This window comes from Tupaia chinensis, unplaced genomic scaffold (assembly GCF_000334495.1).
Source record: "Tupaia chinensis unplaced genomic scaffold, TupChi_1.0 Scaffold142211_1, whole genome shotgun sequence".
Taxonomy (NCBI): domain Eukaryota; kingdom Metazoa; phylum Chordata; class Mammalia; order Scandentia; family Tupaiidae; genus Tupaia; species Tupaia belangeri.
Genome location: NW_006202061.1, coordinates 614335 through 628850, shown reverse-complemented (window position 1 = coordinate 628850; position 14516 = coordinate 614335). Strand labels below are relative to the sequence as shown.

Below are 14516 nucleotides of genomic sequence, written 5' to 3'. Positions count from 1 at the left end.
AGCAGGAGGATAGAAGAAGTTAAGGGTGTTTATTTTAGCATTGTGCTTATAGTTTTGCAGAGAACAGCTATTATTCTATTCATTTTAGTTCATGAGATTTACTCAGAATATAAGACACTTTCTGTTAATCATTCTACAGGTTGGCAACAAGCCAAGAGGGCATAAGCTATTCGCCATGTTTAAACACTTGCCAGGAGACTTCTTTTATTGTTTTCAGAGGTCATGTATGTTTGTTTTGTCAAGGGAGAAAGAAAAAGAGAGAAGAGGAGAGGGAGAAAGCTCCTCCTATGGGATACGGTCATGCTGCAATTCCTTCTCCTCCATTTCTACATCCTTTGGGATCTTGCTCATCCACACACTCAAGCCGAGCATATTTCTTAAGCCACAAGGATTGGGGTTGGAACCGGGGTCTGTCACATAAGACCTGGCTCTTTTTAACCACTAAATCTTGGGGCTAGCCTTTTGGGATACTTTCAGCTGGCCCGCTGAAGAGGGTTGTGTCTGTCTCTAACTAGATGACACAGGCTGAAGTACCAGAGCTATACGTCCCCAGTGAGATGGTGCATGACTTGGCGGATAGAACTGATCTGGGAAACAAGGGTAGGAAAAAGTATTGACTGAGTGCTGATCAGATTATGAGCACAGGACTACGTAATTGTGAAGCAGACATTTTTATTGCTATAGGAACCAGGAATCCCGGGAATCTCACTGGGAATGGCAGTACTGGAGTTAGTGACTTGAACCCAGGTCAGTGCCCATGCTTGCCACTGTGCCACAGCTGAGCATATGCCACCTGTCTGGGACAGGTCATGTCTTTGCTCTGAGAATCTTCTCTTGTACTTAGGAGATAGTACCTCCCTTTTCTGATCTGAACTGCTCACCTCTGAGTTCCCTGTATGCACCTGCAAATGCTGCTTTATTCTGGGACCAAGTCTATTTGCTTTAGGAGGGAATTGCAGTAGCAGCTCAGTCTTTCCAGAAAGAGTCTCTGGCTTCCAGTTCCCAGTGCTGCTGGGTATTTGGGCTTCTCAATTACATTGCAAATGCCTATGATTCACTATTTGTTACCAACCTTCGGTCTTTTCGGGTCTTATTGATTTCCCATTTTTCTTCCTCACATTAAATATTTGTGTTTTCTGATCTATCTCCCTCCAGCACATTAACTTACAAGCCATCAATGTTATTTCCTGCCCAAGCTCGCTGATCTCCTGGTTCTTTGTCTACATAATGATTCTGTTCTCACAGGCGTTAGCATTTTCCCAGTGAGTGAGACCGTGAATTTCATTAAGGCATTGTTTACTCCTAGATCATTAATGAAGGATCTGCAGCAGATCGGAATGAGCTGAGAGCACCCTCCAGAGCCTCCCTCATGCCTCCCTGTGGCCTTTTCTCCTTCCCCTTTGTTTGGGCTCGCTCTGGAATCCTGCTGACAGTACCTGTTCCTCTGCCAATCTGAGTAACTGTTCAGCGGAAGATTTCAGAAGACTCTGTGTTAAATAATTAGCAAAAGCTACCACATATGACATCTGTTTTATCCTCTTTACTGTTAGCATTATAATTCTTTCAAAATCAATCACATTTATCCTGTGAATTATCCTTTTACCTGTTAGCATTTATTAAAACAAACATTTATTTTATAATGGTGCCACAGAGCTCGGTTAATTTTTAAAAAATGATAATGAGATTCAACCTTGTCATCTCTTCTGAAAATCAGCAGCATATTTGACTTTTCCTTCCAGGATCCTGGGGCCTTGCAGCTTCATGAGCCTTAAAAGTACTTCAGATGGCTGCATGTTTTCTGATAGGAACTCTCAGTAATGTTGGCAAAGTAGGTGTTTAAAAATCTTGGTTGAACCAGGCAGTGGCATTGCAGAAACAGAACTGGACCCACATGGGAAGATCCTGGGTTTGCATCCAGGGACCTCTGTATATAACAGGGCATATGCATGCGTGCCCATGATCCATGCTGGCTAAAACTAGGGTTGGACTGTGGCATGAAGACCCTGTTGAGGGGATGCCTGTCGCTCATGATGAAATAAATAGACGTAGAGAAAGAGGGGAAAACAAACAACTTGATGAACAGACTTAGACTCTACCAGGGACACTTGGATATCTCTCTGGGCTGTGGTAGCCACACTTTTACAGGAGTGGAGAGAACCTGAGCGCATGTCAGCTAAGTCCAGCTAACCACTGTTCATTCCTGTCCCCTAACGTTTTAGAAAGGAAGCGACCACTGCCATAACTCCACCCAGAAGATCCCACCAGAACGTCCTGCTTCTGAGAACTTCTTTATCACCAGTAAAGACTTTGGTTCTATATAATCTCCCCTTTTCTTCCCTCCTTTAAATGACTGCTTGTCCCCTATGTTCTTTTTTTTTTTTTTTGAAGTTTTTTTTTTGCTATAGGGCGCGTGTGCTCGCCAGAAAGTCAGAGAGAGACAGACAGAAAGCGAGAAATCACTACCCAGGGGCGATGGTCACGCCGCAATCCCTTCTGCTCCTTTCTCCTCTCGGGATCTTGAGCACATATGCACATGTGCCCAGCGTGAGTATAAGCCACTGGCTCAGGGATTTGAACTGCAGTCAACTGCATGAGAGTTCAGTGACATAGCCATTATGCTAACTGCTGGTCCTGTCCCCTGTGTTCTTGAGTTGCTATGAGGCCAGTCATCTGATAAAGGTACATAGTTATTGGTAATTTCTAGCATTTTCTTTCCAGGACCATTCAGATTTGAATAGTGCCAGGAGTTGGCCCCATTGCCCGGTGGTTAAGGGAGCTAGATCACATATGACTGACTGTGGTTAAAGTCCCAGACCCGATGGCTGGGAGAACATGCTGGGCACATGTGTACGCATGCCCCAAATGTTGACGAGATAGAGAAATAGAAGAGAAGGGATTGTGATGTGATCATGTTCCACTGGGAGGTACTTTTTCCTTTTCCTTCTCTGTGTCTCTCTGTGGCAAGTATAGATGCTCTCTGACTAAACAAACAAACAAACAAACAAAGCAATGCCAGCAGGATGCCAAGGAGGGATTCTAATCCATACGTGGGATTCAGGCATCTGTGTGGTGATGTTTATGCCAGGGGCATTCCTCAGTCCCCAGAACTAATGTACCATTCAGTCACAGCTGCCAGCACATTGTTCCTGAGGACAGAGTCTCTTGGTCACCTTTCTAACAATGTCTGATGGGAAGGTAATGAGCCCCATAGCCAGTTGTATTCCCTCCTGCATCAACTTTATAACCCAGAAGAAGTCAATTTTTTTCTCTCCCACCCAACTGAGTCTCTATCTCTATGAGAGGCCATTTCTCAGGGATCAGGAAAGAGACAATCCTTTCTTTTATGGGAAACTTAGGCTATACTGCCACAGGCTCTGGTTACAGGAGAACCTTTCTGAGGTGTTCTAGAGGGTTTTTATGGCCTTTTTATATCTCTTGTCAGGGCTGATAATAATCAGTATAGATGATCTCAGTTCATGAAACGAACCCAGTGTTACCACTGGTCGAGGAGACCCACTGAGAAGGAACCGACTTTAAACACAGATCAAAGAGGCCTGAGATCTTGAACCTGCATGTGTTTGCTCAGCTCAGATGCTTGCTTTTTGGAAAACTTTTATAAAGTTTTTTTCATGTAGCCTTTTGTAAAGAAACGTATTCAGCATCTTCTGTGGTGCTTTAGGCCAGAAATGTTTAAACCTTTCCAGTAGAATTATGTTTTGGTTCTTCGTTTTTGTTTTTACATTGCCAGAGGAAATATGTGCTTTCCAGAGAGACAGAGGGAGAGGAGGAAAGCATACTCCAAACGGATTTGGTTACATCATAATCCTTTCTCCTCTTTTTCTTCATCCTGTCAGGATTTGGGGCAATGCAGCACACATGCCTGTCATATTTTTCATGTTGCTGAGGTTAGGATGCAAACTGTGGTCAGCCATATGGGATCTGGCTCCCTTAACTACTAGACTCTGGGGCAAGCCTCTGTTTCATTTTTATGATGGTTTGCCTAATACTTTGTCATTCTCTTACAACCTTGGGAAGTAGACAAAGCAGCTGTGTTTATGTTCATATTAGAGGTGACATTCAGATTTAAAAAAAAAAACTTTCTCAAGAGTATTCAGAGATGGAACTTTGTGCTCTAACTATTGGGAATGTGGGGCCTCCACTTTCATTAGATTAGATATTCAAGACGATGAAACAGGCAACTCGTGTGCTTTTGTGCAGAGGGAGACTTCTTTCAAGGGGACCTAGATGGACCTAGGGTTTTGTGGAATTCACACGAGGAAAAACTCCACTATTACAAATTTTGCATCATGCAGTAATAGCTCTGCACTGGGACAATGTTCAAGTTTTAAAATATGAATGAAATCAGGATATAGATTTACCAAATCTACTAAGTATGTTAAGACAGAAGAAACTGCCAACTTGTGTAGGCCAGAAGAGGTAGAATATTAACAATTTCATATAGTTCTGACTAGTATGTCCTCTTGACCTTTCAGCACGTTTGATGGATTCATTCACTGGCAAGAGCTCATTAACTCTACAGTGTATGCAAAGTTTGGTGTTCTAATTCCTAGGACTAGAGATGTCAAGAAAATAAGGACTAGGTCACCATCCTCAGAGAACTGCAATTTATTCACATGGGAAGAGATGACAGAGTGTAAGAGAATCCTTACAAAGTGATGACATTGATACACACAAGCAGTACTAGAATGAGCATGATGTTTTGAATCAAACATTCTGGTTTTAAACCCTGGCCCTGCCCCTTGGCAACTGTGTGGTCTTAGATAAAACTGTACCAATTCTTTTGGGTAAGAGACTAACATATGGATGTAGAATGCAATCAGTATATCATGTGACAGCTAATAGTACGCTTTATTTCCTTTTTCTTGGTCTAGACAAACTTCCTTTAAGGAAATGCTAAGCAACTTTCCTTCTAAATGCAGAAACATTCTTATATACCTGTAGCTTTATATTTAAAAAATCACATATTCTCCTTTTTATTTTTATTTTTTTTGGAGAGTTTTTTTTTTTTTTTTTCGCTATAGGGCACATGCGCTTGCCAGACAGACAGACAGAGACAGAGAGACAGAAAGCGAGAAATCACCCCCCAAGGGGGGATGGTCACGCCGCAATCCCTTCTCCTCTATTCTCCTCTCGGGATCTTGGGCACGCACGCACACGTGTCCGGCGTGAGTTTTAAGCCGCCGGGTCTGGGATGCGAACCGCGGTCGACTATGTGGGAGTCCAGTGACATAGCCATTACGCTAACTGCTGGTTCCCTCCTTTTTATTTTTGAACTCACAACAAGCCCTCTGAAGTAAGTAGGGTAGATGGTAGTGAGGTTACTGTGGATGGTTGTGCAGGTTGTGCACTGCTACAACCATTGTAAGTGGCACCCTTGTTTTTTGAATACCCATTCAAATAAATACATAACTACTAATTTTAATTTTTTTTTTTTTTGGAGAGGTTTAGGGCACGTGTGCTTGCCAGAAAGACAGAGAGAGACAGAGAGACAGAAAGTGAAAAATCACCCCTCTAGAGGGATGGCCATGCCACAGTCCCTTCTCCTCCATTCTCCTCTCGAGATCTTGGGCATGCACCCACATACACCCAGTGTGAGTTTAAGGAACCAGGTCAAGGACTAGAATTGTAGTCGCCTACATGGGAATCTAGTGACACAGCCATTATGCCAACTGCTAGCCCCATTTTTTTTTTTTTTAAGTTTAAGCATTCTATTTAAGAAACTAAACCATGAAACTGCTGGATTTGATCACCTCATCCTGTCTGGGAATAGGGGGAAAGAGTAGGACTCTAGGGACCTGCCCTATGTTTGCAGTTTATTTAGTGCATTTCTGTTGAGGGGACAGTTGAAAGTTCCTTATCCAGGTCAGAATGTGGATATAGAACAAAGGCAGTTAAACGACATGATTTAAGAAGCCAGAATGGGGTCAGCAGGTGGTGTGGAGGGTAAGGCACTGGATCCCACATGACTGACTAAGAGGTTTGAGTCTGTATCCAGAGGCTTGAGAATCATGCTGGGTGATGTATGTGTGTGCCCAAAATCCAAGAGGAGAATGGAGGAGAAGGGATTGTGGCATAGCCATCTTTCTGGGGGTAGGGGGGGATTTTTCTCTCTTTCTGTCTTTCTCTCTATCTCTCTGTGTCTCTCTCTGGCTAGTGTACATACCCTATAGCATAACAACAACAAAAAGCAGAATGGATATGAACCTGAACAAGAGTAAAGCATTAGCAATTACTCTTCAGATATCCAATTGGCTCAAGAAAAGCATTTTTCTTGTTGAAACAAATCAATAGTAAAAAAGAAATTATGAGACACTTGGATAAATTTGAATACTGGCTTGATTTTTGCTGATATAATAGGATCGTTGTAAATTTTAAAGGGATGGTAATGGTATTGTGTTTCTGGTAAACAGACATACATTGTTCTATCTATGACTAAAAAGACATGATGTCACTTTGCTTTGAAATTCCCAGTGGTTGGGAAGTGGTTGTGCAATATGGTAGAGCTCTAGATGAACAAAGGTGGCCATAATTTGGAAACTGTTGAGATTGGGTGATGGGCATATAGAAATTTATTAGGGTAGTCTGACTCTCCTTTGACTTACATTTAAAAGTTTTCACTATAAAAAGTTAAGGAAAAAATGTCTGGACCTCCCAAGAACTTCAAGTCCTGTGATAATTCTATTGTGGTTTCTCATGTGTATACTCACATAAGTTTAGAGAGCCAGAGTGGGTTTGTGTCTTACGGAGCAAACTAGTGCTGGTTATTTAACTTTTCTGAGTTTCCATTTCTCCATCTGAAAAATGGGAGTTATAACAACTAACACGTCAATGTTGTGAAAACTGAATGAATTCAGTAGATAGAATACTTAGCTCAGGGCCTACCATGAAACTGGGACTCAATATTTGTTTCTTTTTGCCCTTTCCTCTCAGGATTGGGATACAAAATGTTGATTAAAACCAGATTTTCCCATGGTAATGTCTTCTGGAGTCAGATCTGGTTGAGATGGAGCCCTGCACAGGTTCTAGTGCAAGAATGGAGAAGACCTCTCAAATCTTATTGGCCTTGAGTAATCTCAGAAATCCATGACCCTGGGACCATAAATACACAAAGAAAGAGTCTGAGCTATCCATAGTGAGGTTCATTCTAATCACAGACTCAGCCATAGAAGCCAATGCACTTTCCCAGTTGAAAAATATTAAAACCATGGAGGCTGAATTTATTTAAAGTAAATAAGTTTCTGATTGCCCTCACACCCTTGCTCTCTGGAAGATTGAGCATATCCTTACAAAGTTAATGACATGTGCTTATTACAAAGTTAATAGCATAGAACTACATCTCCTATTTATCTAGCTCTTTGAGTCTAACTTTATATGCTATGCAAATTATATATCTCTACACACATACACACACACATACAGTGCAGATAACCTGACTTGTTTTCTATCTTCTCTCTCTGTTCAATTGTGAAAATAACCTAAGAAATGAGAAATTGATATTTGGAGAGCATTTTGATGTACTTGGATGAAACGCTTTTGGTGTATCTAGAAGTAGCTATCATGATCTTATTTTTATTTAAATTCATTGCTGCAATTGTCGCCTCTTCTCCAGGGTGCATCCCACCTGTTCACTTGTTTTGATATACTTCAGAATTCTTGCATTAGTGAAACCTACTTTTCTCGATAACAATAGCTTACATTTCTATGGCACTTGGCACTTTCAAAACGTTTTTGCATTCGTTATCTCATTCAATCCTCATAACAGGGTTAAGAACTAAGCAGGGCACATCTCATTATTGCCATTTTACAGGCATATTTCATTGACTTTCAATGTTAAAGGATGCCTTTGAGTTTATAGAATCTGACTCCCTCTTTTTCACTTGTAAGAAATCTGGGTCTCAGGGAGTCACACTACCCATCAGTGACAGGCCAGGTGGAGAGTTCTTGTGACCATTCCCCGTGTTGACTCCTGTCTTTAACCTTCATGTAATCTTCACCTAGGCAAATTACTCATTCTACCTGGCTTCAAATTGTCTTGATCAGCTGCAGGCAGAATCACTTGAGGAGGCTAGCTAGAAATGCGATGGTTTACCCACGCCCTAGACTGGGCAAATCAGACTCATAAGTGAGAGGATCGGAAATCTGCATTTAAAACCCACTCTGGGACCAGTAGTTGGCATAATTGCTGAACTCCCACATAGTCATACATGATCTGAGTCCCAGACCCGGTGGCTTAAAACTCATTCCAGGTGCATGTGGATGTGTGCCCCAAATCCCAAAAGGAGAATGGAGGAGAAGGGATTGAGGCATGACCATCCCCCCAGAGGGTGAGTTCACGCTGTCTCTGTGTCTCTTGGGAGAGTGCACACATCCTGGGTCCAGCTATGGTGGTACAGTGGCAGCACAACACTCTGCAATGCTGGAAGCCATGTGGAAGACTGGAGATTGAATCCAGGTCAAACTGTATGTGAAAGATGTGTTCGTGCCTGTGATCTTGGTTAGAAACGGGTAAAAAGATCATGGCATGAGACCCTGTTGGGGGTTCTTGTCTCTCCCTCACCTCTCTCATGAGATGAATGAATGAATGAATAAACAAATGAAGACATTTTAACTTTTTTTTTTTGAAATCCACACTGGTTATTCTATACTGGGAATTATGGGAGCCACTGTCTTGTTGGATTTAAACTCTGTGGATCTGGTCTCCTTTTTTATGCACTGGACTTGGAGTTTCTGAACATGACTGTTTATTCCTCTCTACGAATGCCTTGACATTTTCATTACTGCATATTGAATTCTCATTGCTCAGTGATAAGTCTGTGTGGTGCTTCTCCTTTCCAAAATAATCAAGTGGATTCTGTTCTGAGCCTTGCACTGTGTTGTTGCTGGGGTACATGATGAAGGGGCTACCAGGAGGACAGACTTAAGATGCCTAAGCAGGAGGAGGAGCCTAAACTGGGCTAGGGTGATGGCTAGGCTGACCAATAGCACTATCACTGTGGACATAGCAATTTGGGTGGCTGCTGGGATGATTCATGCTGCCCCACTGCTCATGCAAATTGTGGGGATACACCTATGACTGGAGTAGCCTGAGAATAGTGTTTTTTCCTCCTGTAGGAAGGAAGGTGTGCCTATGCTTAGTGATTTCATATATCACCTCTTTTAATAAAAAAAAAAATCTCTTTATCAGGCAAGGAGGTAGGTGCAATTATCTCAACTTGAAATTGTGGAAACTAAAGCTCAACTAATGCCCAAATTCTTGTAACTGATAAGCAGTGAAGCCAGGACTCAAAATATTTGGCTCTCAGTACCTTGAACTTCCATGATATGCAATTGATTCTCATTATTCGTGGATTCCATATTTGCAAATTTGCCAACTCACTAAAATCTGTTTGTAACCCCTAAATCAATAGTTGTAGCATTTTCATGGTCATTCTCAGACATGCACAGAGCACTGAAAAATTGGAGTCACCTGATGCTGAGTCCCCAGCTGAAGAGCCTTTTTGTTTCAGCTCTCACACCAGAAAATAGTGTCCTTTGCCCAGTCTAGTCAGCTCTCACACCAGAAAATAGTGTCCTTTGCCCAGTCTAGTGTAGCTTTTTATTGGTGGGTTCAGGTTTAATGGAATACTATTCAGTCATTAAGAACAACAAAACCCTGGCTTTTGACAGAAAGTGGAAGAATATTGAAGATTTACTGCTGAGTGAAGCAAGCCAGGCTATGAAGGAAAGATACTGTATGTCCTCACTTAATATATACCGAATGTCCGCACTCTATAACTGAAACAGACGGGCTAAAGGATGTACAAACACAAGAGGTGGATGTGAGTGCCAGATGTGGTGTGTGTGGACGAGTGGGGCCTGGGGAAAAACATTTGAAGGAGGGATACGAAGACAGCATTGTTGAGACAGGAAGGTAGTGTTGTTATATTTTGATCAACTTGACCGGGGAGAAATGTTCACATATTGAAATGATCAACTTGTAAGCTAAATAATGTGATTGAATGTATTAAAAAATGTAAATTAAAAAATAATAATACAAAAAAATAATAATGAGAATAAATAATGACAATAATCTGAAAAAATGATGAAGCTGTTTGATGATATGGATAGTAATGTCTTTGTCTTGACTGATATGCATGGTAATCATATGTAATATAAAAAAGATTATGATAATAATAAAATTGAATTTTAAAAATGAAAATAAGTAAAGTTAAAATAATTCTTAAAAAAAAAAAAGGGTTCATGGTTTAAAATAGTCTCCAAGCATAGAGCTGAAGTGCTGTCTAGCACTCCCAATCACAAGAAGGCTGTGATGGGGGCCAGCAGGTGGTGTAGTGGTTGTGACACTGGACTTCCGCATGGCCAACCATGGTTCAAGTCCTGGACCCAGTGGCTTGAAACTTACACCAGGCACGTGTGTGTGGTGCCCAAAATTTACACAGGAGAATGGAGGAGAAGGGATTGTAGCATGGCCATCCGCCCTGGGGGTTGACTTCTCACTTTCTCTCTATCTCTGTCTCTCCAGGGAGTGCATGTGCCCTATAGCAAAAATCCTCCCCTCCTCCAAATAAAAAAGACTGTGATGTGCCTTTTGGAGAAAGCATGTGTGTGAGATAAGCTTTGCTCAGTCATGAATTATAATTATAGCACTATTGACAGTAAATTCAATGTTAATGAATCAAAAGTACATACTAATTAAGGTGTCTTGAAACAGAATCACACATAAAGCAAGATTATGGCTTTTTACCTTTAAAATTCTTTTATATTTTGCTAGAAAGTGCATACGCTCAGTAGAGAGAAAGAAAGCAACCTCAATGGGACGTGGTCATGCTGCAATCCTTTTTCCTCTATTCCTCCATCCCATCAAGGTTCCGAGCATGTAGGCACATGCTCAGAATGGTTTTCAAGCTGCTGGGCTGAGATTTAAACTGCAAGAGACCATGTGGGATCTGGCTCTCTATGCACATCACTTAACCACTCTGTTAAGGGGCCAGCCCAGTCTTCATCAGTTGACAAAACATTGTGATCAGAGAACCTACCCCTGTATTTCCTTTAGAAGAAATGTTCTAGAATTCACTCCTTCAGCATTCAAGGTGACTATAGAACAAAACTACTTGGAACAAAAAGATTCAACTATATTTTTTCCTGAGGGCCCTAAGAGGCAAAATACCCACTGTGGCCAGGACAGACTATCAGGCAGGGTTTACTAGGGAGTGTCCTGGCTTCTCGGTCTGTCAGCCAGTCCTGGGTGTGTGGGTTCCTTTGTTAACCTGGGCTTCTCTGTTCTTTCCCACAGAGGGGCACCACCGAGCCCTCCCTCAGGCTCCACAACTTGTACAGCACGCCTCGCTGCAGCAGGCAGGCCGCCCCGCCCAGGCCGAGCCGCGGGGGCGTCAGCGCACACTTTTTTGAACCGCTTCTCCTCTGTGCCCCTAGACCCCATGGAACGCCCTACCTCCCAGGCGGACCTGGAGCTGGATTACAACCCTCCCCGGGTGCAGCTCAGCGACGAAATGTTTGTGTTCCAGGACGGGCGGTGGGTGAATGAGAACTGCCGCCTGCAGTCCCCTTACTTCTCGCCAAACTCCTCGTTCCACCACAAGCTGCACAAGAGATTGGCCAAGGAGTACCTGCTGCAGGAGGAGAACAGGTCTCTGCGGGAGGAGAACAAGGCCCTGCGCGAGGAGAACAAGACGCTGCGTCGCGAGAACAAGATCCTGCAAGTCTTCTGGGAGGAGCACAAGGCAGCTCTGGGCCAGGAGGAGAGCCGGGCCTCCTCGCCGCTCCTACACAAGGACAACGCGTCCCTGGAGGTGGTGAAGAAAGACAACGCGAACCTGCAGGTGCACCGTAGCAAGGAGAACAGCACCCTTCAGCTCCTCAGGGAGGAGAACCGTGCCCTGCAGCAGCTGCTGGAACAGAGACAGGCCTACTGGGCCCAGCCTGAGGACAAGGCGGCACCTGCAGAGGAAAACAAGTCGGCCTCCTCTCCCCATGAGGAGCCCCACAGTCCCGGGCTACTGCCCGACCAGGGCCCAGGCCTCTCCTCTAATTTCGAGGAGCCCAAAGGGCCCTCGTCTCCGCAGGAAGACTCTAAGACACTGCGCGCCCTGCGGGAGATGGTCAACAACCTGTCTGAGCCTTCTGGGGAGGATGAGGGCCAGGAGGTCCCAGGCCTGCCTGACAGCCATCAGCCCTTGCAGCTGCTGAGGGAGATGAACCAGGCGCTGCAGGCCCTGCGCGAAGAGAACCGGCTGCTACAGGAGGAGAACCGAGCCCTACACGTGCTGCGAGAGGAGCACCGCACCTTCCAGGAGGAGAACAAGGCCCTGTGGGAGAACAACAAGCTGAAGCTGCAGCAGAAGCTGGTCATCGACACGGTGACTGAGGTCACTGCCCGCATGGAGATGCTCATTGAGGAGCTGTACGCCTTCATGCCGGCCAAGAACAAGGACCCCAAGAAGCCCAGCAGGGTCTGAGGCCTCCGTGGGGCACAGGGACGCCACGATTGGGGCACAGAACATTGGGTGAAAGAGAATCCTCTCCTTCCTTTGGTCTTCCTCGCCTTCACCCATCAGTTCGTGCCTGTTGAAGAACAGCATTCGGGCCTTCCTAAACTCAGAGAAGTAATAAAGGCTTGAGGAGGCTGGGGCTAGTTAACTCCCATGTGTGCTCTGGCTTCCTTTTCTGCTTCTTTCCTTCTTTCTTTCTTCCCTTCTTCCGTCCCTCCCTTCCTGCCTTCCTCCCTCTTTTTCTCCCTCCCTCCATCCTTCCTTCCTCCTTTCTCTTTTTCTTTCTTTCTCTTCCTTTCTTCTTTCTTTTTTCTTTCTCTTTCTTCTTTCTTTCTTTCTTTCTAATAGACTTTATATTTTAGAGCAATTTTAGGTTCACAGCAAAAATGACCAGAAAGTGGTTCTCATACTCTCCTGACCCCACACATGATCAACATCTCCTACTGGAGTGGTAGGTTTGTTACAATCCATAAACCTACACTGACAGGCTGTTATCATCCGAAGTACACAGTTTACATCAGGGTTCACTGTCGGCTGTTTACATTCTATAGGTTTGGATAAATGTAGAATGACATGTATCCTCCACTGTAATGTCTTCCAAAATACTTTCATAAATCCTCTATGCTTCACTTACTCATTCCTTCCATCCGCTGACCTCTGGCAAACATGGATACGTTCATTATCTCCATAGTTTGCTGCCTTTTCCAGAATGTCAGATAATTCGAATCATACAGCATGAGAGGTCTTCAAAAAGTTTGGGGAGAGTGTTATGAAAAAAAATTATACATGAATTTAAAAATTTTTTGCACCAGAATAAACTTGTATTTAATTTTATCCTAAGAACTTTTTGAAGTCCCCTTTAATGTAGCTTTTTCAGATTGGCTTATTTTACTTGAATATGCAGTTAGGTTTTCTCCATTTATTTCCTTGGCTTGACTGCTCTTTTTTTAAAGCTGAATAATATTCTGTTGTCTGGATTTACCACAGTGTATTTGCCCATACACCTATTGAAGGACAATTTGGTTCTTTCAAGTTCTGGCTATTACATATCTGGCTTCTTTATCTTCTCTCTTTTATCTTGGTCTCTTCCTTACCTGTGCCTTTATTATTGTCTATTTTTCTCTCTCATGTCTTATCTTTTTTTCTTTCTTCTTTTTTCCTTTATCTCTTGTTTCTTCTTTCTGGCCTTCTCATCCTCTCTCATTTCTGAGGGTCTGAGTGGAGTAGGTGTGTGTGTCACTCTCTGATGGAGCCATTCTACTGTGTCACTATTGACACGTGGGGCTGGATAACTCATTGTGAAGGGCTGTCCTGAGCACTGTACGATGTTTTAACTGTGTGCTAGTAACAGCTGCTGATTTCTAGCTGTGATAACCGAATATGTTTCCAGGCATTGTTAAGTGGCTTTTGGGGGACAAAATCTCAACACTGCTGTACGTTTCTCAAAGTGTATTTCTTGAAATGCTAGTCCTTGAAATTCTTAGAAAGGAAGGATTCCACAGGGAAATGCTGTTATAATCTTCTCTGTATAATCCTCATACGCTGACTTAAAGGGTCTATGAAATCCTACAATGAAGAAATTCCCTTATCTTTGATGAACTCAGAATTGCCCAATTTTATTTGATTTTGAAATCCCTTTATTTTTTCGTATTTTTTATTTAATCACCCAGTCTGGGAAGAGGTACTATTTGCTCTGCCCAACCCTAGGATCATCTCTCTATCTCTGGGTTCCCTCTTCTTATTCCCAATTCACACTTTCCATTTGGATGCAAGAAGTGGGGGTGGGGAGGGGAGCTACCAGGATTACTAGAGGGAGGTGTAGGGGCTCAAGATTTGTCTTGGGTTTTGATTCTCACTTCAAAGGTGGACATACTTTAAAAACAAGAGTTGAAAGAGATCCTCAGGTGACTATAGAAATGAGTTGAATGAATGGTGTTTTCTAAAGTTTGCTGTATAGGGGAACGAGTCTGAAAAATATTGATGTCT

At 43.1% G+C, this 14516-nt stretch overlaps 1 protein-coding gene across 1 annotated transcript in view; it reads left to right on the top strand.

The window, feature by feature from the left end:
- CBY2 (chibby family member 2) overlaps positions 1–12701 on the top strand; it is a 14295-nt gene extending 1594 nt beyond the window's left edge. Inside the window, 2 exon segments of the mRNA XM_006163448.2 lie at positions 11315–11406; positions 11408–12701. Of these exon segments, the coding sequence (XP_006163510.1) occupies positions 11315–11406; positions 11408–12497 (1182 nt within the window). The 3' untranslated portion in view covers positions 12498–12701.
- The last annotated feature ends 1815 nt before the right edge of the window (positions 12702–14516 follow it).